We start from the raw sequence: 23,064 nt of genomic DNA on the forward strand, positions 1-23,064 counted from the left end.
TTTACCAGCAACATCATCATTCAAAACAACTTTGAACACAAAACTGATCACTTTTACCAGCAACATCATCATTCAAAACAACTTTGAACACAAAACTGATCACTTTTACCAGCAACATCATCATTCAAAACAACTTTGAACACAAAACTGATCACTTTTACCAGGTATAACAACATTCAAAACAACTTTGGAACACAAAACTGATCACTTTTACCAGGAAAATCATCATTCAAAACAACTTTGGAACACAAAACTGATCACTTTTACCAGGAAAATCATCATTCAAAACAACTTTGAACACAAAACTGATCACTTTTACCAGGAAAATCATCATTCAAAACAACTTTGAACACAAAACTGATCACTTTTACCAGGAAAATCATCATTCAAAACAACTTTGAACACAAAACTGATCACTTTTACCAGGTATAACAACATTCAAAACAACTTTGGAACACAAAACGAATCACTTTTACCAGGAAAATCATCATTCAAAACAACTTTGAACACAAAACTGATCACTTTTACCAGGTATAACAACATTCAAAACAACTTTGGAACACAAAACGAATCACTTTTACCAGGAAAATCATCATTCAAAACAACTTTGGAACACAAAACGAATCACTATTACCAGGAATAACAACATTCAAAACAACTTTAGATCACAAAACGAATCACTTTTACCAGGAATAACAACATTCAAAACAACTTTAGATCACAAAACGAATCACTATTACCAGGAATAACAACATTCAAAACAACTTTGGAACACAAAACGAATCACTATTACCAGGAATAACAACATTCAAAACAACTTTGGAACACAAAACGGATCACTTTTACCAGCAACATCATCATTCAAAACAACTTTGAACACAAAACTGATCACTTTTACCAGCAACATCATCATTCAAAACAACTTTGAACACAAAACTGATCACTTTTACCAGCAACATCATCATTCAAAACAACTTTGGAACACAAAACTGATCACTTTTACCAGCAACATCATCATTCAAAACAACTTTGAACACAAAACTGATCACTTTTACCAGCAACATCATCATTCAAAACAACTTTGAACACAAAACTGATCACTTTTACCAGCAACATCATCATTCAAAACAACTTTAGGAGTAGAACCACCCACCCTCCCAGACTCAGAGCGGGCGCTCTTACCATTATGTCACCAAGTCTGTTAAGTTAGCCTTCATGTATAAAACATTTTTTTATAATGGTAGATAATTGTCAATTGACATTGAATGGATGTTCAATAAAGAGAAGTTGATGAGAAAGATGATTGTGTTTTTAATCTTATGCTTTGCTGGCAGAGTGGATACTCACCACTGCACCAAGCTGCACAGCAGGGACACACTCACATAATCAACATCCTGCTGAGAAACGGTGCACAGCCAGACCTTGTGACAGAGGTTCGTGTTATATCACTAAACATTTCACACATCAAACACATCAGGAAATGCACAAACAAGACAAGGCAAAGAGAAACAACAGCAAATATGATTGTCTCTGGTTGTCGCTATTCGTATGTTAGCTCCAATTCATAATGGCCCAGTCTCCAATACATCAAAAGCAACGAAAACAGATCTCTTTATAGTTAAAGTTCAGATTATTGATAAATCACACTGTATCACAAAAATGTTGCCATCTTTTCTTGTCTTCCGGGTTCCTTCGTGACCAGATACCGTCTACTCTGATCTTAGAGGCTGTCTTTGAACACTGAGGATTGCCTGTTATGCATTTGTTGTTTAACTGTCTTTGTTAATAGTTTATATTCATCTGTTGATGTAATGTATTTGTATGGGTCTCGTTAAGTGTCGGTGTGTGTTTGCCTCCCTCAACCTCTCTGTCGCCTTGCTCCTCCATGATCTTACATTTTGCATCTTCATTTTTCTTTGGCCTCAATCTCTCTTTGGTCTGTGTTACCACAAAACTTGCTTCATGTGCTTTGTTTCAAATTCCATCTCTTAATTGCTCAAAAAAACAAGATGCATCAAGGAGTAAGCAACCTCAATATTCAATTTCAATGTTCCAACCCACTTTGTTTTTGATAGTGTTCAGTAATGACTTGAGCCATTGGTGTTCTACAATACAATGAGAAGTGTACCTGTGCTTACCAATGTGGTTATCTCATAAACTTCTTTTTTTTTTTTTAATGGGATGAAGAAGAGAACTATAACGCAAAAATTGAAACATTCTTTGCCCACAGACTTGTGTTTGTTCTCTCTTTACCTCATATTCCACTATCTTGCGATTTCTAACCTCCACAGCATGGAAACACTGCCCTGGCGATTGCAAAACGTCTTGGATACATCTCAGTGGTAGATACCCTGAAGGTGGTTACTCTGGAAACGGTCACCACAACTACCACCACGGTATGCATTGTTAGAACTGTTGCACTGTGGTTAGAAAGTGGGGTCAGATCATGATTTTTTTTACTGGGGAGTTCGTCCATCATAGGGCGTACATCCACTCAAAGGTGGGGCCTACAAAAATATTGTGGGAAGGGGAATCACTGGGAAAGGACATACCTATTCACATCTCTTTTTACTGGGAAAGGTTGTATGTTGCTGGGAAACAGGATGCAGGAAGGGAATTCCAGAGTGCATGGGAAAAGACTGGAGAAATATCGTACTGTGCTGACCTTAGAAACCCAGACAGTGTTGCGGCGTACACAAGCTGCCAAACATGTAGAGTGCTTTAAAATATGTAAAGGAATGACAAGTAGTGAAAAGCCTTTTGAGCATTTTCTATTACAGTACCTGTTGAAGAGATACAGAGAGGCCACAGAGCATCAAACTGAGAGAGGTTCCAGAGATGATGCTAGATCACGAGCTATCATGTGAACAGCTCGTCGTTGAATTCTGACATGAAGGGACAGAAGATGAGTTGAATCACCCACCAAGATGTGACTACAATATTCCATGAGTGGACATGCAATGGTCTTATATGGGTGGAGTGAGGTCTGGGAGGGAAATATCGGTGACCCTGATACAAGCCGCCAGGTCGTTGGGAGGCTCTTTTGGCAATGCCAGAAATGTACTTATCCCAACCAAGGGAAGACGTGATGGCCAGACCAAGAACATAGATGCCATAGAGGTCTTGTATGCCAGGTTATGTCCATAACTATGTCCATAACATAACATGTCCATATCCATAACCATATCCATATGTCATATATATGGTTATGTCCATAACAGGTTATGTCCATAGAGGTTTGGTCCATAAGCCAGGTTATGAAAAGAAGGATCTTTACTTGGACACAGATAGCAGGTGGGTCTTCTTTTGATTGATGCATTTTCCCCACTTACTGACATTATCAAGTTCCGGTTGAGATTGAAACTGACTTGATGGTGGAATGATGCAGGCAGGGAGCTAGGATAAGTAGTGTATAGGGTTGAGTCATCAACATAAATGGCTAGCCAAGATGAAGTATTGGTGCCTAGTTCGTTTATGTAAAGCAGAAACAAAGAAGGCCCCAACATAAAGCCCTGGGGACACCTGCATTGAAGTTATGGATTGCAGATAAATGACCCTCATGCCACACAAAAAATTGGTGATCTGTAAGAAAGTCTGAGATTATTGTTAGCAAAGGCCCAAATATACCATACATGAGAAGGGTGAATGAGACCCTTATGCCAAACCTTATCAGAAGCCTTAAAGATGTCATACATTACAGGTCTGGCCTTGCCACGCAGGTCTAGGGCCTGGTTCACGTGTTCATTTACGAGAGAAAGAGCATCACCAGTAGACCGGAAATGATTAAATCCATACTGAACGTCAGTTAGGAGATTATGGTCTTCCAGGAAGGTCATAAGCTGCTGGTTGATAAGGCATTCAAATACTTTGCACAACTGATCGGCCTATTGTTGGATGAATTGGATTTTTCCCTAGAGCCTTTGTGATGAAGCCAACTTCCAGGAAGGTGGGAAAACCGATTTCTATAGGCATAGGTTACACAGTTTTGAGAGAACAGGGGACAATTCTGGCAAGCACATCTTCAGGACAATTACAGGGATACAATCTGGTCCATTAGCTTTTGAAATGTGCAGTCCTTGGATGACTTTCCCAACTTTCGGAGAAGTGATAATAACAATGGATATATTGATGTCCACACTGGAGGGACAAGTCGGCAACGATTGATTTTGGTCATCAAGTGTGGTGTTTGCAGCACAACACTCAGCAACGAGGTTGTCTTTATCATGGGGAAGGAAGGGATTTCAGGACCATTGAGAAAAGGATCTAAAGGGGACTGTTGATCAATTTCAGTTTCGGACACTGTTAGCAATTCTCCAAAGTCTCTGGAGCCAAATAGTTGTTTTATAATAGAGATACAGATCGACTTAGAGTAATTGGACAGAGCTTCAGCTATAATTTTCTTGCAGTGGTTACTAGCAAGTAAAAAAAGATGAGCTTCACCAGACCCAGCTCTGTAGTAACGATGGAAGAAGTGTTTTGATGAGAGATATCAGTAGGACAAGCAGGGGTGAACCAAGGCTAGGAGTAAGGTTTCACTTGATCGGTCCAAATAGGAATGAAGAGATCCATGCCAGCTTGAATCCATCCAGTGACCTTAGTAGCTGCCTCAGAAGGGTTGAGGCAAAAAACTGACATCCAGAGAATACTCCCGAGGAAAGAACGAGAGGCATCCCAGTCAACCTTGCTATACTGGAGAACTGTGCGATGAAATGGATGAGTGGTAGTGGATGGTGGGGAGCATGTTACTTGGACTTAAATGTTGGCATGATCTGAATTTCTGAGTGGAGCTAAGCAGGATCTTGGCAGTGAAATCCCTTGGATTTGAGCACGAAAACAGATCAAGAAGATACCAATTTATCAGTAGCACAGTCTGGAATTCGGGTGGGAGCTGAAATTACCTGGGTACGGTTATGTGAAAGTGAAATTGTGAGCACTGACACCAGGAAGCATCAGTGGCATGACAGTGCACCAACCATTCTTTGTGATGGGCATTAGAGTCTCCAAAGATCAAGATGTCAGCTGCTGGGTGTCGGGAGAGCGCCATGTCTATGCTTTTCCAAACAGTGTCAAAAAATAGCACAATTGGGTGATGATGGAGATCTATACAGGAAGTAAAGGTAGGTAGTGGAATGTATTTGAGGCAGAAGGATATGATAAGCAAGAGGGAGAATTGATTTTCAATACATGTCCCCTTCTGCGTTTCAGTTCAATATGTTAAAGGGTAAGGGGGAAAAGTCTGGAAAACTGACCCATGTATATATAAATATGTGATATTTTCTAAGTTCAAAAAGTGCATAACTGTGAAAAACTGGCAAAACACCCCGAAACGCAAACCTATTCTGTAACTTATCATAATAAAGCTATGCACCAAGTTTCAGTTGAATATGTTAAAGGGTATGGTAAAAGTGCAGAAAACCACAGGTGGGATGGATGGATGGATGGATGGACGGACAGACAGAGAGCAAGCCTATAGTCCCCTCCGAGTAGTGGACTAATAATTAGAGGGCTTATGAAATCATTCACAGTTACTCCTTTATGTTACATTGGTCTAAGGTTCATAGGTTCATAGTTTCATATGTAAATTGCATGCTGGCCATGACATTAGTATACTTGATTATACAGTACTTTAATGTGAATTACGAGGAAATGAGTATCGACAGCATACAAACACATATCGTTTTTAGGGTTTAAATCGTTGCTTGTTCCCAATTCCTACTTTTTGAAACGAATTTTTGTTTTTAGCTGCATCTTGTTTTCTTCTTTACTATATCTCTTCTTTTTAACCCCACGTTAATCTAACCTTTTCTTTTCATCTTTACCATGTCACCAGATGGTCACTACTAAACATAAAATTAATGTGCCAGAGACAATGACTGAGATCCTGGAGGTATCTGATGATGAAGGTGAGCACACATGAGATCCTTCCTTTTAAGTCAATATATGTTGCCCTTAATGCTAATTATATGCACTCTAAATGTTCTTACGTCGTAAGATGTCGTTGGTTTCAACGTACACTTACAAGACTGCACATTCATATACTCTTTCATCACACTGAACTGTTCGTTGCATTTAAACCACTTAAAAGGCATGTGTCATGAAAAGGTCACTTTTGAGTAAGCAAACAATTTTTGCAATGGAATAATGTTCTGGAGTGTTGTAATGAAGTTTTTAATTATACAGTACTGTATAGACTTACAGGGAAATCCAATATGTGTGCAGGTTTTCTATATTTTTCCAACAATATGCTGAAGAAAGCTTTCTGAAAATGACATGGGGCAAGTGGTAAAGCTGAATCATGGAATTCTAGCAAAAATCCCATCCTTACAGACAGATTAATTCTACCGCTTTTATGATATATATGGTGTATTCTATTATGATTTGGAATACCAGCTTCCACCAAGTGGTACTATGGAATACACATTTACATAGAGAATTTGCGACCTCTTCCCAACCTGACCCCTCCAGGCTATTTTTTTTTATATCCCATTAAAACCTTCCCGGGCACACCCTGAGTACAACTTTCAGTTTTCAACTCATTTAGTCCAGTGGTTCAGGAGTGCATGGAAGTCAAACAAAAATATTAACAGACAATTCTCAAATTATATATACCAGTACACCCAGTCTGTGTGGGAGTGGCAGGAAGGGTCATGTTATTATCCTCTCTGGGATAGATGCAGTAGATATAGGTCTGGGCCTCAATAACGTCAAGCGTATTTTCACTTACCAAGTTTATTTTAGAGGACTCTCCAAGTGGTTTAGTTATTCAAGCAAGCACTCCATTTGAAACCGTTGATAAGGAACATCTGGCTTGGCAGCGCTAGCTATCTAGCTGCTTGGTAACTGAACAAACCCCGGGTTTTCTCCCTTTCCGTTTAGTGTTAAACAGCAGTCATGACTGTTTCAAAAGGTAATAGTACGTGTTTGTGGTTTATAATATTTTTGGTGTCTGCACAATTTGTTTAAGGAGGAAACACCTCTTTGAAGGGGATGGGGTGGAAGGGGGTGAGATATTATTAGTATTAATTTTGCTTTGTAATTACATTAATATTATGCAATTATCACCAGTGTTGTTATTAGAAGCGGCTTTGGTAAAACACCATGATAATCTACCTTCACACGAATATACACCTCAATGGATAACCCGCTTGGGGAATGGGTGGAGGAGGGGGAAAATAAGTCGTTCCAACCTCCACCATGTGACCCTTAGTCCTCCTGTCAAGTTTGGTTGAGGTTGGATAAGTAACGACCGAATGTATCATGGTCAGACAGACAGACACCAAATTGCATATTTTAGTATATATATATATATATATATATATATATATATATATATAAGGATTCAATCTGAATGTGAAAGTGAGCTATCAACATTCAATTAAAGTGGACTTTTCAGAGAAGACAAAGACAATAGCATTGCTCACTTAATCATACTGCTTGTTAAAGTTCTGTCATAGTGACTCTAGCTTGTCGCATTGCGTGGAGATATTGGAGGGAAACGTGGTGCTCAGTGTATTCAGAACCGAAAGGCAGAGATTATGCTATCTGGTCACAAAGGTGTGTGATTTTGTCACACATCACACAAATGTATATTTAATAATTCTAAATTACTCTCTCGTTTTTGTTTGCAAAGCTTATTTAGTGTGATTTTTTTGCATTATAAGGTAACCAAAGAAAACTGGTTTGATGGCCGAGCCCCATTAATTGCTCAACAAGGGCAGATATTGTGAATGCATCTGACGTTCATGCCTCTCATCATGGCACTACAAAGGCAAGATATGACTATCGCACAAGAATGAGGCTCTTGGAAGAGCAAGGTTAGATTGACAGTGAGGCAACAATTGGACATAACTGGCAAGGGGATAAACAAACAGGAGAGGAAGGAAGAGTGAGAGAGGGAGGGAGAGAGAGAGAGAGAGAGGAAAAAAGATAAAACTGAAATCAGTAAGTAAGATGGTTGAGATGTGAAATGTTAATGGGGATAATAAAGATCATGGGTCAAAATTGGGGTTGACAACAGATGGTAGTGACATCTTGACATCCTGGAGGGACGGTGAGACAGAACAGTCTCTGAAGGTATTGTGAAGAGCAATACCCCCATTAAGCTATGGCCAAAGGCTTTATAGATGGTGATTTTTCAAGCACAAGCCTTGAATCGATGGAGGATACCCGTTCTGTGGCTGGCTTTGGAGGCCAGGTTTGCTATGTGGTCAGCCCAGGAAATGTTATGGATGATGGTGAGACCTTGAAGTTCAATAGACTGAACCATTTCCAGTAGATGACCAAGGACATAGATAGGTTGGTTCAGCTGACTATCATTCTGAACCTATAGGGTGAGACTGTGGGATTTTTAGGTTTGAAGGACATGTTCCATTTAACAGACTAGAGTCTCACCAATTCCCGATCAGGAAAGAGAGGCACAGCTGTTATCTGCCTCCACTCAAAGAGAAAAACAAGTTGGCAACATTTCTGTGATTATATGATGGTTTATCAAAGATCTGAACTTTAACAATTAAGAGAGATTGAGTACTTTACTACATAATGTTGAATTTTCTACCAAATGGAAGAGAAGGTTTTCCGGAACATTGAAGAGGTCATTGATTTGATACAGAACAAGACTCGGCCCAAAACACTGCCTTGGAATCAAAAGCAGGAGGGAAGACTGTCGAATGCCTGAGTTATATCCAGGGAGGCGGTCTTAACGTCTTGTTTTGGATTGAGGACCTTCATCTATTGCTGAGAGAGTAGTGGAAGCATATCCAGAGTTGAGTGACTGGGACAGAATCCAAACTGAAAATTATTGATAAATTGTCTAACTGCATTTATTGCTTAACTTTCCCCTATAAGGACGCAAAGTTTATAATTTAATAACGACCAGATAAAAACTTTTTGAAATTGGAGTTGAGTTTATCCTTCGTGCAGCAAACAATGTTTTATTAAACCTTCATGATATAGCTTCTGTACATCCTACAGCAAATTAACTCAGCTGTTTAAACCACAAGTTGTTATTTAGTTGCAGTTTAACAGAGTTGTGTGTAGTAATCAGTAGTGAGCAATGGCCTTTGTGTTATGTGCTTGAATTTCCATTTAGGATATAGAGTGTGTGGTGAGTTGCATCTATATCTGGGAACAGGTGAGGATGCACTTGAGGGAGATAGTGGGGCCTATCTGAGAGCTGAAGACCTCAGGGAGCTAGGTGATGACTCACTGCCCAGCAGCCAGTTCCTGGATGGTGGAGCTGCTTATGGGACTGGCATATGGCCTACACGCTCAGGGAGGTATGAGTAACTGGGGTTTATTGAGCCACTTTTTCATAGTTGTATGAATGACAATGTTGCCACAAACTGATACTACTCGGCGTTATTCAAGCATATCCAGAAATGTGAAATAGTAGACTATGAAAAGCTCTCATAATCAAAAAAGGGTTGACAGGATGGCCTAAGGGTATACACACTCACCTCTAAGCTGTCTAGCCTGGTATCGTTTAGCCTGGTGTTGGCTTAGCAGTTAGGGTGCAGGTTTGGGATCCGACGATTATGAGTTCGAATCCCGGTCGATCCCTGAATATAACACCAGGGGGGTTGACTCAGCCTGTCATCCTTCCGGGGTCGGCAAATTGAGTACCAGCTTCCTGGGATGAATGATCACGGTGTGTACCCCGATTTAGAGTAGGTACACCATATCCCTGCGCATCGTAAGAGGCGACTAAGGGTTGGCGTCAGGAAGGGCATCCGGCCATAAAAGCATTGCCTCAAGCAGGGAACCATGATTGTCATGGGGCCCGCAAGGCTACCCCCCCCGCCCCATTCTAGCAGGGAAAAATGGCCTTAAAACGTTCATTCATTCATATAAGCGGTCATGCTGGTGTTTCACAGGCAGAGTTATTCATCAATGTGTGTGCCGTCCTTCAGATGGACGCCGTGCATTCCATCTCCCAGCATTCATTGGTGGACGTTAAAGATCCAGCATTGATGTCCTTCATGAAGAGTAGGTTAGCTATCATTGGCACCATTACTAAATTCTTGCCCTAACCAGCAGAGGGCATCAGATTAGTGGCACAGCCTTGGTAGATGCTACCCCCCAGTCTTGTGCTGCATAAGAGCGAAGAAGAATAATCAAAAGAGCAATTTTAAAACTAATTCTGACTCATATGGCTTTATGCCTTTGTATCATAGCCTTTTGAGACCGAATTGAAAAGGAATTACTGATTTTGGGGAAATAAATAAGAGTTTTATTGAAACTAATCCAGTGGATCCAAATAAAGAAACTTTGTTAAACAGTGGATAAGCAACACCAAAATTGTCTTATATGCCAGTCATAATGAAAGTTATCAAACCCTATATTATTGCATTTCATATCTATCTCAATAAATGGAAAAAAAGAGGATTAATATGTCGTGTTTGGTTATATTGTCTACACTGTATGTGGGACATTCACCAAATCTCCAAGACATGCCTCTGCTTTGGGGGTGATTCCTCAATATATAAGTATATAAGACTAGTAATGAATTTTATTATGACAAGTTGTATATATTGATATATGTATTTAAAAAAAATGTATATAAAAAAAATACATGTGTATGTATACAGTCACGTGAAAAAGTAAGTACACCCCGTGTAAAGTTTTGACTTTTTCAACATATTTCAACATACAGCTATTTGATCTTCATTTCAACAATATTGATAGATAAAGGTGACATAATATAACAAATATCATGAAACATTTACATTTTGTAGTCCATTGTATAATTTAAATAAACATAAATGCAAATTTCGCATATGGAAAAAGTAAGTACACCCTTGGCTCTAATAGGTGGTATTGCCCCCTTTGGCAGAAACAACCTCAAGTCGGCGTTTCTTATAACTGTCTACCAGTCTCTGACATCGACTGGGAGAAATTTTTGCCCACTCCTCCATGCAGAATTCTTTCAGCTGTGCGATATTTGAGGGGTTTCTTGCATGCACAGCTCGTTTCAAATCCCCCCACAACATCTCGATGGGATTTAGATCCGGGCTTTGACTTGGCCATTCCAGAACCCTCCATTTCTTTCTTTACAGCCATTCCTTGGTGGATTTACTGGTATGTTTAGGGTCATTGTCATGTTGCAAGGTCCACCTTCGGTTGAGCTTCAACTTTCCGACAGATGGCCTCACATTATCCTCAAGCACCCTTTCGTACAATGAAGAATTCATAGTGGATTCTATGATGGTGAGCTGCCCAGGCCCTGATGCAGCAAAGCTGCTCCACACCATAATATTTCCACCGCAATGCTTTACAGTTGGTATCAGGTTCTTGTGGTCAAATGCTGTCTTTGGTTTTCGCCAAACATGTCTTCTGGTACTGTGGCCAAATAGCTCTACCTTTGACTCATCTGTTCCGAGCACATTGTTCCAGAAGTGCTGGTCTTTGCCTAGGTGTTCATCGGCAAACCTTAGTCTTGCCCTGATGTTCTTTCTGGACAGCAAAGGTTTCCTCCTGGCACACCTCCCATGTGGATCAAATTTGTGCAGCCTCTTTCTAATGATAGACTGGTGCACTTTGACATCAACAGTGGCAAGAGCTACCTGTAGGTCCCGTGATGACATTCTGGGTTTCTTAGAGACTTATTTCAGCATCTTGCGGTCTGCTCTCGGGTTGAACTTGCTGGAGCGGCCTGGCCTGAACAAGTTGGCAGTTGTTTGGAATCTTCTCCACTTGTAGATGATCTTCCGGACCGTCGAATGATTGATTTCAAATTGTTTGGAGATCTTTTTAAATCCCTTCCCAGACTCGTAGGCATCTATAACCTTCTTTCTGAAGGCCTCATAGAGCTCTTTTGATCAAGGCATCGTGATGCCGCACACTTCAACAACAACGGGCAAACCAAACTAAATGTCTGAGGTTTAAATTAGACAGGTTCCTCCAAGATCCTCTCTAACGATGTTCTAATCATTTGCACCTGAGCTGGTGCACCTGATTCTAATTTTAGGTATTTGAAGTTGTGATAAATGTAGGGGTGTACTTACTTTTTCCACATGCGAAATTTGCGTTTATGTTTATTTAAATTATACAATGGACTACAAAATGTAAATGTTTCACGATATTTGTTATATTATATCACCTTTATCTATCAATATTGTTCAAATGAAGATCAAATAGCTGTATGTTGAAATATGTTGAAAAAGTCAAAACTTTACATGGGGTGTACTGTACTTACTTTTTCACGTGACTGTATATGTCGGAGTCGACTCCTCTGAAACCGTCGATCCGCTCGCCCGGAAGTCGGAAGGTCGGAGTCCAGGCAAAATGCAGCTCTCAGGAAACGTAGTTTATTCGACAATCAGGTCAGTTCATGGCCATGGAGCAGTTTAACACGACAAGGTGGACAGCCCGAGGCCCTGCCGTGAAAACTCTAAGAAGAATCGTGCTGCGCACGTATTTGTACATCGTCAACATCAGATAACACAATCGTAAAAACCTTACATGTGCCAGATGGCAGGGTGAAGCAGAGAGAAAGACAAACGTAGTTCTAGCTGTTTATGTTTGAGATCCGGCTGTTTGCCCTAGAAAAGGGCTCCCACGTGTTTGTCGCAACAAACGCTCGAGTGAATCTTTGAGATAACGCGGAGCCCAGCGGAATTAATTGTTTTTCTCAGCAGGCGGTTCTGCACGAGTCGAGACGGGTGAGAAATCAAAGAGAATTATCCTTTTGTCGAGAGGGAGAAAGAGAGAGGTCACCCTGGTTCGAATACCATGTGTCTGGAAAGAGCCCCTTACCAAGTTGACTATAGAAGTTATACTAGCTACTACATTACCCGTTACATTATTTTAAAAGGTCCCTACAAATTACGATTCCAAAGGGATTTATAGCAAGTTTAACGAATGGTAATACGAGTAACTATTATGCAAATGAATATCAAAAGGATTAGTTTAAGAGTTAATATGGGCGAGGCCGACATATATATATATATATATATTTATTTATAAACTTCTGAACTATATGGATGGAGTATCTTCTTCTTAGGACTTTTGTAATACCCCTTGTAACTCAGTAAATTAGATTAAATGTTTTGTTGATCAAAATTATTATTCTCCACTTGTTTGTCGTTTTTCCACAGATTTATTATTGATAAGCTAACTTGACATCAACAAAATAAAGCCCAGAGCTGGTGTAATCTGTGCAAAAGACCTTTGCTACACGATGGGCACTTTCTTTAGTAATAACTTATTTACTAACTGTGTTCTGATGCAATATTGTTGTGATTCATCCTTTTTACATTATTTCTGGGCTTGTTTAATTTGTTTACCAAGAAATCTGGTGGATCATTTTCATTCAACTTGCTTTACTTTTGCTTTGTAATGTAATACTGGAATCCACATTGTCTTTACTAACACATTCAGAATTTATCAATGGTAGAACCACACGGGGCTATAACCTATAACTTTGTATCCATAAACATGGCAGAAGCTCACACCTGAAACGTAATTATGTGATCTGTTTATGGTGCATTATACGTAATAACATCCATACATGTAGAAGGCTTATACTGATATGATTGCTATTTCCTTTTGAACAGATCGTTCACGAACAGCACCTTGATACTATTGTGTTAGGTGACATACAGTAGTTGATACGATTGTTTTCATACTATTGTCTTCGATCAAATACCATGAAGTAGCAGTGGATTTTTGCATTTGTGGAGTGTGCCCAGACAGTGTAGGTGAACAAAATATATTTCAGGAATTTTGTATTCTAAAGAAACATCATTGAACTAAAACAACACTCGGTAAAGCCTCCGAGTTACCACACCACACCACACCTCCACCAGGCTGAACAATTTACATTTTGTATCCCACGGATAGGCCAAATCTGGATCCTGACCTGAATTAAAATCTAATCGGCTTGTTCTTGTCACTGCAACTCTGTTGTTCTTGGAAACTGCGACTCATCCACCAAGTTTTATCACAAGTCATCCACAACTTTTTGAAATATCATGCTATGTATAAATATAGTGTGTATATATATATATATATATATATATATATATATATATACAGACTTGGCATTTAATATGGAATATTTTTTTTGTGGGGGTGAAATTACTTTTCAAGATGTCTTAGAACCAAAAGTTCATTGGAATTATGTTGAAATTATTCTAGATTTTGTTAATGTGACCTTTAAAAGAAACAAAAACCACATTTGACATTTTGAAGTAAATAAATTGATCCTTGAAAGTGATGTAAACTGATATCGAACTCAATTCATGGACAGCACTGTGTTAAACTTCTGTACGTTTTCCAGAAGTATCTCTTTATTTTGCACATTAGCCAAATTTTTTTTTAACAAAAACAAAAGTTAAATTACGACTGGGATTGCGGACAGTAAAATTACAGTTCAGTACTTCGTGTAACCCGCACGAGCATTCAGGAGAGCACGTACACGTTGTAGTAGGGTCAATATACGAAAAAAACTCACCTAACCCCCCAAAAATTGATACAAAAGGTTTTTCAATGGATTCTGCTACCATTGGTCATGCTAAATAACATACTAAAAATCTAGTAACATCTGACTTCCGGAAAGGGGTCATTTTCAAGATGGCGTCCAAGATGGCCACCAGGAGCTTAAAATGGCCATATCTCAATTATTATTCAACCTAGAAAGGTGGTTTTGGTGTCTAACCCTAGGTTTTAGGGCCCAAGGAATCCAATTGAATCAATAAAATTACCATCAGTTAATTATTTATTGACAAGTCCAAGATGGCATCCCAAGGTGACATCCTGATCCACTAAAATGGCTCTGTCGAATAGTAGTCAACCTAGAGAGATTTTTTCAGTGTGTATACCTAGGTTTAAGGCACCCAGGAAATCATCAAAATTACTTAAATAAGCACAAAATAATCAGGTAATCCAGTAAGCCAGGTTTACCAGCCCATTAGGCATTTGTTGTCTTATACAGTTAGTCGCTATTCATCGTCATCCTCCGATTCCTCTGGAAGAAACTTGTTATGTGGATTGTCACATTCTTCAAGTTGGCACGGTCCACAGGCAGTAGTACATGGTAGTCCATATCGTCTACAAGAGCAGCGGAGTGTCTTGCAGGCAGTGGAGCAGTTACAATGAATGACCTTCAAGAGACTGTCTGGAGCATTACAAGTGTACATTTCTTTTGGAAATGTCTAAAAAATATGGATTTTGTTTATGCATACATGTACCAAATAATATACTTATTCCTTTTGAGATGAAAATAAATTGTTTGTCAGATTTTTCAGTCCCCCCCCCCCCCCTCCCCAATATAAAATAGTCTGTCCCTTGCCATAACCTCTCAAGCTTTGTACAAACCTTTGTCTGTAATGATCACTGAATACTGTGGACTGGAGTCACAGGTGGCAATGGTGTAGACACATTACACTCTTATCTCCAATCTGAAACACACACTTGGTTCATTAGCTGGTGAGTCGGAGGATGACGATGAATAGCGACTAACTGTATAAGACAACAAATGCCTAATGGGCTGGTAAACCTGGCTTACTGGATTACCTGATTACTTTGTGCTTATTTAAGTAATTTTGTTGATTTCCTGGGTGGCTTAAACCTAGGTATACACACTGAAAATATCTCTCTAGGTTGACTACTATTCGACAGAGCCATTTTAGTGGATCAGGATGTCACCCTGGGATGCCATCTTGGACTTGTCAATAAATAATTAACTGATGGTAATTTTATTGATTCAATTGGATTCCTTGGGCCCTAAAACCTAGGGTTAGACACCAAAACCACCTTTCTAGGTTGAATAATAATTGAGATATGGCCATTTTAAGCTCCTGGCGGCCATCTTGGACGCCATCTTGAAAATGACCCCTTTCTGGAAGTCAGATGTTACTAGATTTTTAGTATGTTATTTAGCATGCCCAATGGTACCAGAATCCATTGAAAAACCTTTTGTATCAATTTTTTGGGGGTTCAACCATATATTGACCCCTCTATTGAGGCATGCTGTTCACGAGATTTGCCAAGGTTTGGACAGGAATCGCTTGCCATGCAGTGACAATAGCCTGCTGCAATTCATGCACAGAGGTCGGCTGCTGGTCCAAGTGGTCGATTTGACGCGTTAATTCTGCCCATAAGTTCTCTATCAGATTCATATCTGGGGACATGGCAGGCCACTCCATATGCTCTACACCACGGTCAGTAAGAAAGTGTTGGATCATGCGAGCACGATGAGGCCGTGCATTGTCATCTTGGGAGACAAAGTTTCCTCGAAAGGCTGCACGAGCAAATGGAAGCAATGTTTCTTTCAGAATGGCCCTGTACTTGAACTGGTTCAGGTTTCCATTCAGAACAACCAGATCAGTTTTGCCTCCTGCATGAAAAGCAGCCCAAATGGTCACCCCACCACCTCCAGCTTGGACTCTTGGCACTATACAATCTTTGTTGTAGGCTTCATGCACTTGTCTGCGTACTCGGACGCGGCCATCTTGATGATAGACCAGAAATCTAGACTCGTCACTGAAGATCACGTGATTCCAGTGCCCTGGCTGCCATTGACGGTGCTCTCTGGCCCACTACAATCGGCGCTGGTGGTGTTGTCTGGTCAGGCGTGGCTTTCTCAGGGGATACCTGGCACGATAGCTTGCTTGAACCAGTCGTTGGTTGACTAGCCTTCTGGATACAGGCACATTTGTCAGTTGCTGCCACTCAGCCCTAAGCCGATTAGCTGACTTGGTACGGCCATTGCGGACTAACCGGTGCAGCTGGCGATCATCCCTCCTTGTGGTTCTGCGGGGATGTCCTGGCCTCGGTATTGGAGTAGGGACACCCCTCTGAGTATTTCGTTTCAGGATCTTTGACACCTGACCTTGAGTGATGCCATACTGCCGAGCAATAGCACGCTGTTTCATGCCGTAATTTCGTAAAGCCACCACTTCATGACAAACAGCATTGTCGAGTTGACGGACCATCTCCAGAGGAAGCAGCAATAACTTTTGGAGACGTGCAGCAGTTGTTTTCCACCAATACAGAATGCAACAGCCCTTGTATACCCGACTGTGAAGCCAATCATCAAATGCACCTGTCCGTACATTTTGCCACGCCACCTGTTATATAATCCTGTTGTTGACTTCTTGCTGCGACAGACAATCAGTGACATGGTTCTTTTAACAAATAAATCACCAAAGTGTAAAAGAAACTCACCAGATTGATATACTGAGTTAAGAAAGTAAACCCAAGTCAAGAAAAAATAAATATTCCATATTAAATGCCAAGTCTGTATATATACATAAGTTCAAAACACACCTTGTCACAAGTGTGCTGCACTGACCGGGTCCTCAGTCGAGGTCCTCAGCATCATCCCGTTTCGGCCCTTCAACCTCGATACAGTCAGCTAAGGTGGGCCAGCAGGGGCACATACACATCCACATGCCGCAACTACACCTGGATGCGTACATACCCCCACCCCCAGCCAGTGCGAACGCAGACTACAACAGCAACACCTCCACATCCAGAATCCACAGCACCAAACAAACATGGTGGAACACTCAAACACCCACCTTTATACCCTTCACCACTCACCAACAAAACACACCAGATCATTTATACACACACATACACACCCATACACACACATACACACACAACACCAACCAACCACCTACCCTTACAACCTACACCACTCAACCTACTATATATATATATATATATATATATATATATATATATATATATATATATGTATATACAGTATATGTATATCTATCTTATATCTTTATTATTATAACCCGATTTGTGAACGTCTTTTTATTAGGTCGTGCCACCTGGACAGCCTAAGGAAGTGACTTGGAGAGGGAGAGGGAGGTCCATGGGCGTAAACTTTTCACGACAAAAAACATGGGCGCATCAGATTTAGACTAGGGGCATGCCCAAGGGGTGTGACTTCCCCTGACTATAAAAAGCAAGGGAAGTGTGTGTGTGTGTGTGTGTGTGTGTGTGTGTGTGTGTGTGTGTGTGTGTGTGTGTGTGTGTGTGTGTGTGTGTGTGTGTGTGTGTGTGTGTGTGTGTGTGTGTGTGTGTGTGTGTGTGTGTGTGTGTGTGCGCGCGAGCGATTAAAATGCCGATTGCATTTAACAATTAGCTTTCAATATATACTGGAAATTAGTAGAAATTGGTGTGACTACTTTTTCATCACTTAATTATTTCCTTGTTAAGTTTCGTTGAGTAGGATGATTATTGATTTAACACATCTATTATACGCATTAAGATCTAGCTTTTTTGCTGGATAAGTTTGAAAATATTTATTCACTTAAAATTAAGGACGGTAGTATGGAGATATTTTTGGGATACAAGTTATTTCCATGTTGAGTCCAGAAAGTATCCCGAAAGCATGCTACATGCATAAAACAAGCATGATATGCTGCAACAGAATGGATCAAATGTTGAGTAACAAAGCATTAAAAATTTTAAATGACATAAAAAATGACATTAAAATGAACAAAACATCAGAACATTAAAATGACAAAGCATTAAAAATGACAGTTTTCACTCTTTGGCTCGGAAAGACACGACCTAATTAGAATTCCCAATGATTAGTTAGAAGTTATGAGAAGCTATTCAGGAGACACACTGATTAGTTAGGAGTTATGAGAAGCTATTCAGGAGACACACTGATTAGTTAGGAGTTATGAGAAGCTATTCAGGAGACACACTGATTATTTAGGAGTTATGAGAAGCTATTCAGGAGACACACTGATTAGTTAGGAGTTATGAGAAGCTATTCAGGAGACACACTGATTAGTTAGGAGTTATGAGAAGCTATTCAGGAGACACACTGATTAGTTAGAAGTTATGAGAAGCTATTCAGGAGACACACTGATTAGTTAGAAGTTATGAGAAGCTATTCAGGAGACACACTGATTAGTTAGGAGTTATGAGAAGCTATTCAGGAGACACACTGATTAGTTAGGAGTTATGAGAAGCTATTCAGGAGACACACTGATTAGTTAGAAGTTATGAGAAGCTATTCAGGAGACACCCTGATTAGTTAGAAGTTATGAGAAGCTATTCGGGAGACACACTGATTAGTTAGAAGTTATGAGAAGCTATTCAGGAGACACACTGATTAGTTAGGAGTTATGAGAAGCTATTCAGGAGACACACTGATTAGTTAGAAGTTATGAGAAGCTATTCAGGAGACACACTGATTAGTTATGAGTTATGAGAAGCTATTCAGGAGACACACTGATTAGTTAGAAGTTATGAGAAGCTATTCAGGAGACACACTGATTAGTTAGAAGTTATGAGAAGCTATTCAGGAGACACACTGATTAGTTAGGAGTTATGAGAAGCTATTCAGGAGACACACTGATTAGTTAGGAGCTATGAGAGGCTTGAGACAGATCAATCAATGCCTCTACATCAGAGCACTGTTCATGGTTGTGAGTTGAAGAGAAGCGAAGCTCTAAGCTAGTTGGAGTTCACATATGGAGGAGCAGTTGGTTGAGCATAAGTTATAGTTCTGTCTTTTGAATTAAGAATATTCAATTATTTCGAGAAAGCCAAAAGAGCTAGATTCTGCCTGGAGTCGCTGGTAGGGAGAGGTGCTCTGAGTTAGCTATTTTCACAACTGCAGAGGAATATGCTGCAGCATTTGAAATCACACGAGTGTAACTAGCCATCAAATCCTGCTCACCTGTACGTGCTCATTTTCAAAGTGGATGGCACTTGCTATGACTGGCTTGTCCCTCTGCTCACACAAGTGCATTCCTTAATTTGAAGGCAAAATTTGGCTCAAGATCAGGCTAGGTGCCACAATTGTTGTCTCTCGGGACATGTTCAATGAAGGTGTCACCATCTTGTGCATCTACACTATTCGATCCACAATAGGCGAGCTTCCTCTTTTTTTGAGTGATTGTGAAACTGCTACTGTCTTAACACACCATTGTGCCACATTCTGCAGAGCAAACATTGCTTGACCTTTTCCAAACTTCATAGACCACATTGTTTTTGGGTTTCTTCCTCCTGTGCAGAAGAGCTTGGGAGGGTCAGAGGGTTCATAGAACACAGAAGGATAAATGGAGGAGAGGCAGTAAAAATGCAGAAGCCACCAATTTGTCTGCTTTGTGAGAGAATCCAAGAAAGACATTTACAGAATCTAAGAGAGACTAATGTGAAGCGGTGGTGCCAGTCAATCATGGATAATACTACCCCATTGAGCGATGGACAAGGGCTGTGAATAGTTCCTATTTTTCACGAAATTAGATGGAATCATGGAGTATGCTCGGACTGCAGCTGAGTTTAGAGGCCAGCTTTGTGATATTATCAGCCCAGGAGAGATTGCGGCTGAGTTTAGAGGCCAGCTTTGTGATAGTATCAGCACAGGAGAGATTGCGGCTGAGTTTAGAGGCCAGCTTTGTGATATTATCAGCCCAGGAGAGATTGCGGCTGAAGGTGAGGCTATAAAGTTCAAGAGACTGAACTACTCCCAGTAGATGACCACCAATGCGAGTGGGTTCGTCAGTGCCTGCCCAATGGTAAATACAGATTTGAAATTTACTCTCCCACCTGCCGATTTCAACACTCTGCAAACTTTTTGTGACACACCTGGCACAAACTGCATAACACAAAGTCCTTTTGGTTGTTGCTGTGATCCAGCCCTATTTTGGGGCCGCCAAGATCACTTTCCTTTCAGGTCTGTCAGGTTTCACAATCTTTCAGGGTCGCAATTGGCCTTCAGGATTCTCTGAAGTCTTCATTGGCAGGTGTGAGAGTAAATTTCAAACCTATATTTACCATGAGGCAGTCGCTGATGAAGGTCAATGACACGTTTCCCAGGAATGACCGGGCAGGTGTGGCATACATTGCTCCATGTGGTTGCGAGGTGGAATATGTCAGAGAGACAGGAAGAAACTTAGGTCATCGCATCACTGAACATCACAAGGCGTTCAAATGTAACTATCCAGGTCTGTTGTTGCCAAACATTGGCTGGAGGCTGGCCATATTCCCCTATGGCATAGTATCAGGATTTTGGGTGTAAAAACCCCTCCCTGGTCCCTTTCCCAATCCTACACAGACACCCTGCCACCCCATAACATGTGCTGCCAGAATGATTAAATAAATGTGCTAACAGTTGAAGTTTCTGGGACATGGCTTTGATTGGTGTGTCCGGTTCAGGTTGATAAAGGGTGGTTTTAGAATCATTTTCTTCATTCTTGAGAAAGGGCAGCGGAGCCACGTCTTATTGTGTGTTTCTGACCGAACCGTGGAGTCATTCTTCGTTCAATTAAAGGTTTGAGAACTCAAGATGGATTAATGTAATCTATATATTTATTTACTAATTTAAATAATTTATCAGAAACTACTTACTTTCTGTATTCACCAATGCCCTCCCCCAATCCAACCCCATCGTATTGACAAAACGACCTCACAGATAGCACAAAAAAGCTCACCAAAGTCGGGCCCAATTATTTGCTAACACCAATTCCGGCTGTTGGGGCTGATACAGATCTTACTGGAGTTATTAAACAAATATTGAGCATATTTCAAACCTAACTTTACTGTCCTTTACTTCTGATGGAATTCTTTTCTAATTATCTTATTTTCAACCTTTTGTTTCCCTGCTTTGTCTGCTCTTGGCTAGTACTGTGACAAGGTAAGTGAGTGGGATGTCAAGTGCCTAACATTGTTGTTCTCACTCTCATCCCCATGCACTGTACCCATTGATATAACAAAACAGTGTTTGTTTTATTGCCATCCCATTCACAGTCTGATGTAAATGTGCATTTAATCTATATAACAATACGCTTGCCATTCTGTCTCTCTGTTGTTGCAGTCTGTACCTCCTTCACATATCGCGAGATGGAATCTCACAACATTATGAATTAAACGTTGTTTCCTCATTATTTAATTTTAACGTTGTGAGTGCATATATCGGATGCACAGTGCATAAAGTCCTTGTGCATCTTTGAACATTAAATACCGTACACCACAGAGAAGATAATTAATTTGGGATAATTTATTAACACAATTAGGATGCTCACAATCACTTGAGAGTGGCAATTCCATGGAATTTTGGCTGGACATATCTGGCGACATTGTGAATTTGACTTTGTTTCAACTGTCAGTTCAGACCTAGCACCATTTTCATGAGGTAATGAAGAAATAATATTTAACTAGCAGGGACCCGTGGAACATCCGCATATCAATCCCTCCGTCCGCCCCACCACAACTCCTCAACCTCCCCCTCCCAACTCTGTGCCATCTTTGCTCTTCCCCACTCCCTCCGAACCCCAGTTTAATGTCTTCCCATCCTTCCTCCACCTCCCCCTCTCCTGGTCATAAAAGCAAAAGGGCATTTTTACATCGTTCATTACATATTTAACTATTCTCTGCATAATATTATAAAAGTCACATTTCACATTAAATGTGGAATTTCCATGGGTACCTGCTAGTACTTTGTAATGTCTGTTGTGCAGATCAAATAAAATGATATTTGTCCATTTACACTCTCTTTATGTCCCTTCTTACTTCCCAGCCTTAGGTCCTTCCTGTCAGAACGATCATGCTCTCTTGGTCGAGGTCCAAGTTCTCGAGAACCAACACTTATCGAAGAATTTGCACCCACCATGGCAGCTCCTTCCTTCCAGGTTAGTTGACAAATGCACACACTGAATCAAGTGTGCCTATTCAGTGCATGAAATCTGGCATTGACTCCACCATACAAAATCCAGCAGATGGAATCTAGCACCTATAAACCACCATATATATATATATATATATATATATATATATATATATATATATATATATATATATATATATAACTGTAAGAAATAGTAGAAACTCCAAAGTACGAGCAGGGCGTCTCATTTGTATTGAATAAATAATCGTTAGATTAAATAAGACGCGGACGTAGCTTCAGGACGTCGATCTTTAATTGTCGACAAGCTTTCGACCAACAAAGGTCTTCTTCTGAGTCAGCCCCAAGTCTGAGTCTTCTGAGGCACTTCCGTTGAACTTGGGGCTGACTCAGAAGAAGACCTTTGTTGGTCGAAAGCTTGTCGACAATTAAAGATTGACGTCCTGAAGCTACGTCCGCGT

General features: G+C 40.4%; 1 protein-coding gene across 2 annotated transcripts in view; it reads left to right on the plus strand.

Moving 5' to 3' along the window:
- The window catches only part of LOC137425860 (uncharacterized), a 473,741-nt gene that overhangs the window by 299,401 nt on the left and 151,276 nt on the right, over positions 1 to 23,064 (plus strand). For both annotated transcript variants that reach the window (XM_078775806.1, XM_078775807.1), the window contains 5 exons: positions 1,335 to 1,433; positions 2,292 to 2,396; positions 5,831 to 5,903; positions 9,131 to 9,275; positions 22,499 to 22,610. In XM_078775806.1, coding sequence (XP_078631932.1) covers positions 1,335 to 1,433; positions 2,292 to 2,396; positions 5,831 to 5,903; positions 9,131 to 9,275; positions 22,499 to 22,610 — 534 coding nt within the window. The remainder of the gene's footprint in view (positions 1 to 1,334; positions 1,434 to 2,291; positions 2,397 to 5,830; positions 5,904 to 9,130; positions 9,276 to 22,498; positions 22,611 to 23,064) is intronic.

This window comes from Myxine glutinosa, chromosome 4 (assembly GCF_964187855.1).
Source record: "Myxine glutinosa chromosome 4, kmMyxGlut1.1, whole genome shotgun sequence".
NCBI classification, from domain to species: domain Eukaryota; kingdom Metazoa; phylum Chordata; class Myxini; order Myxiniformes; family Myxinidae; genus Myxine; species Myxine glutinosa.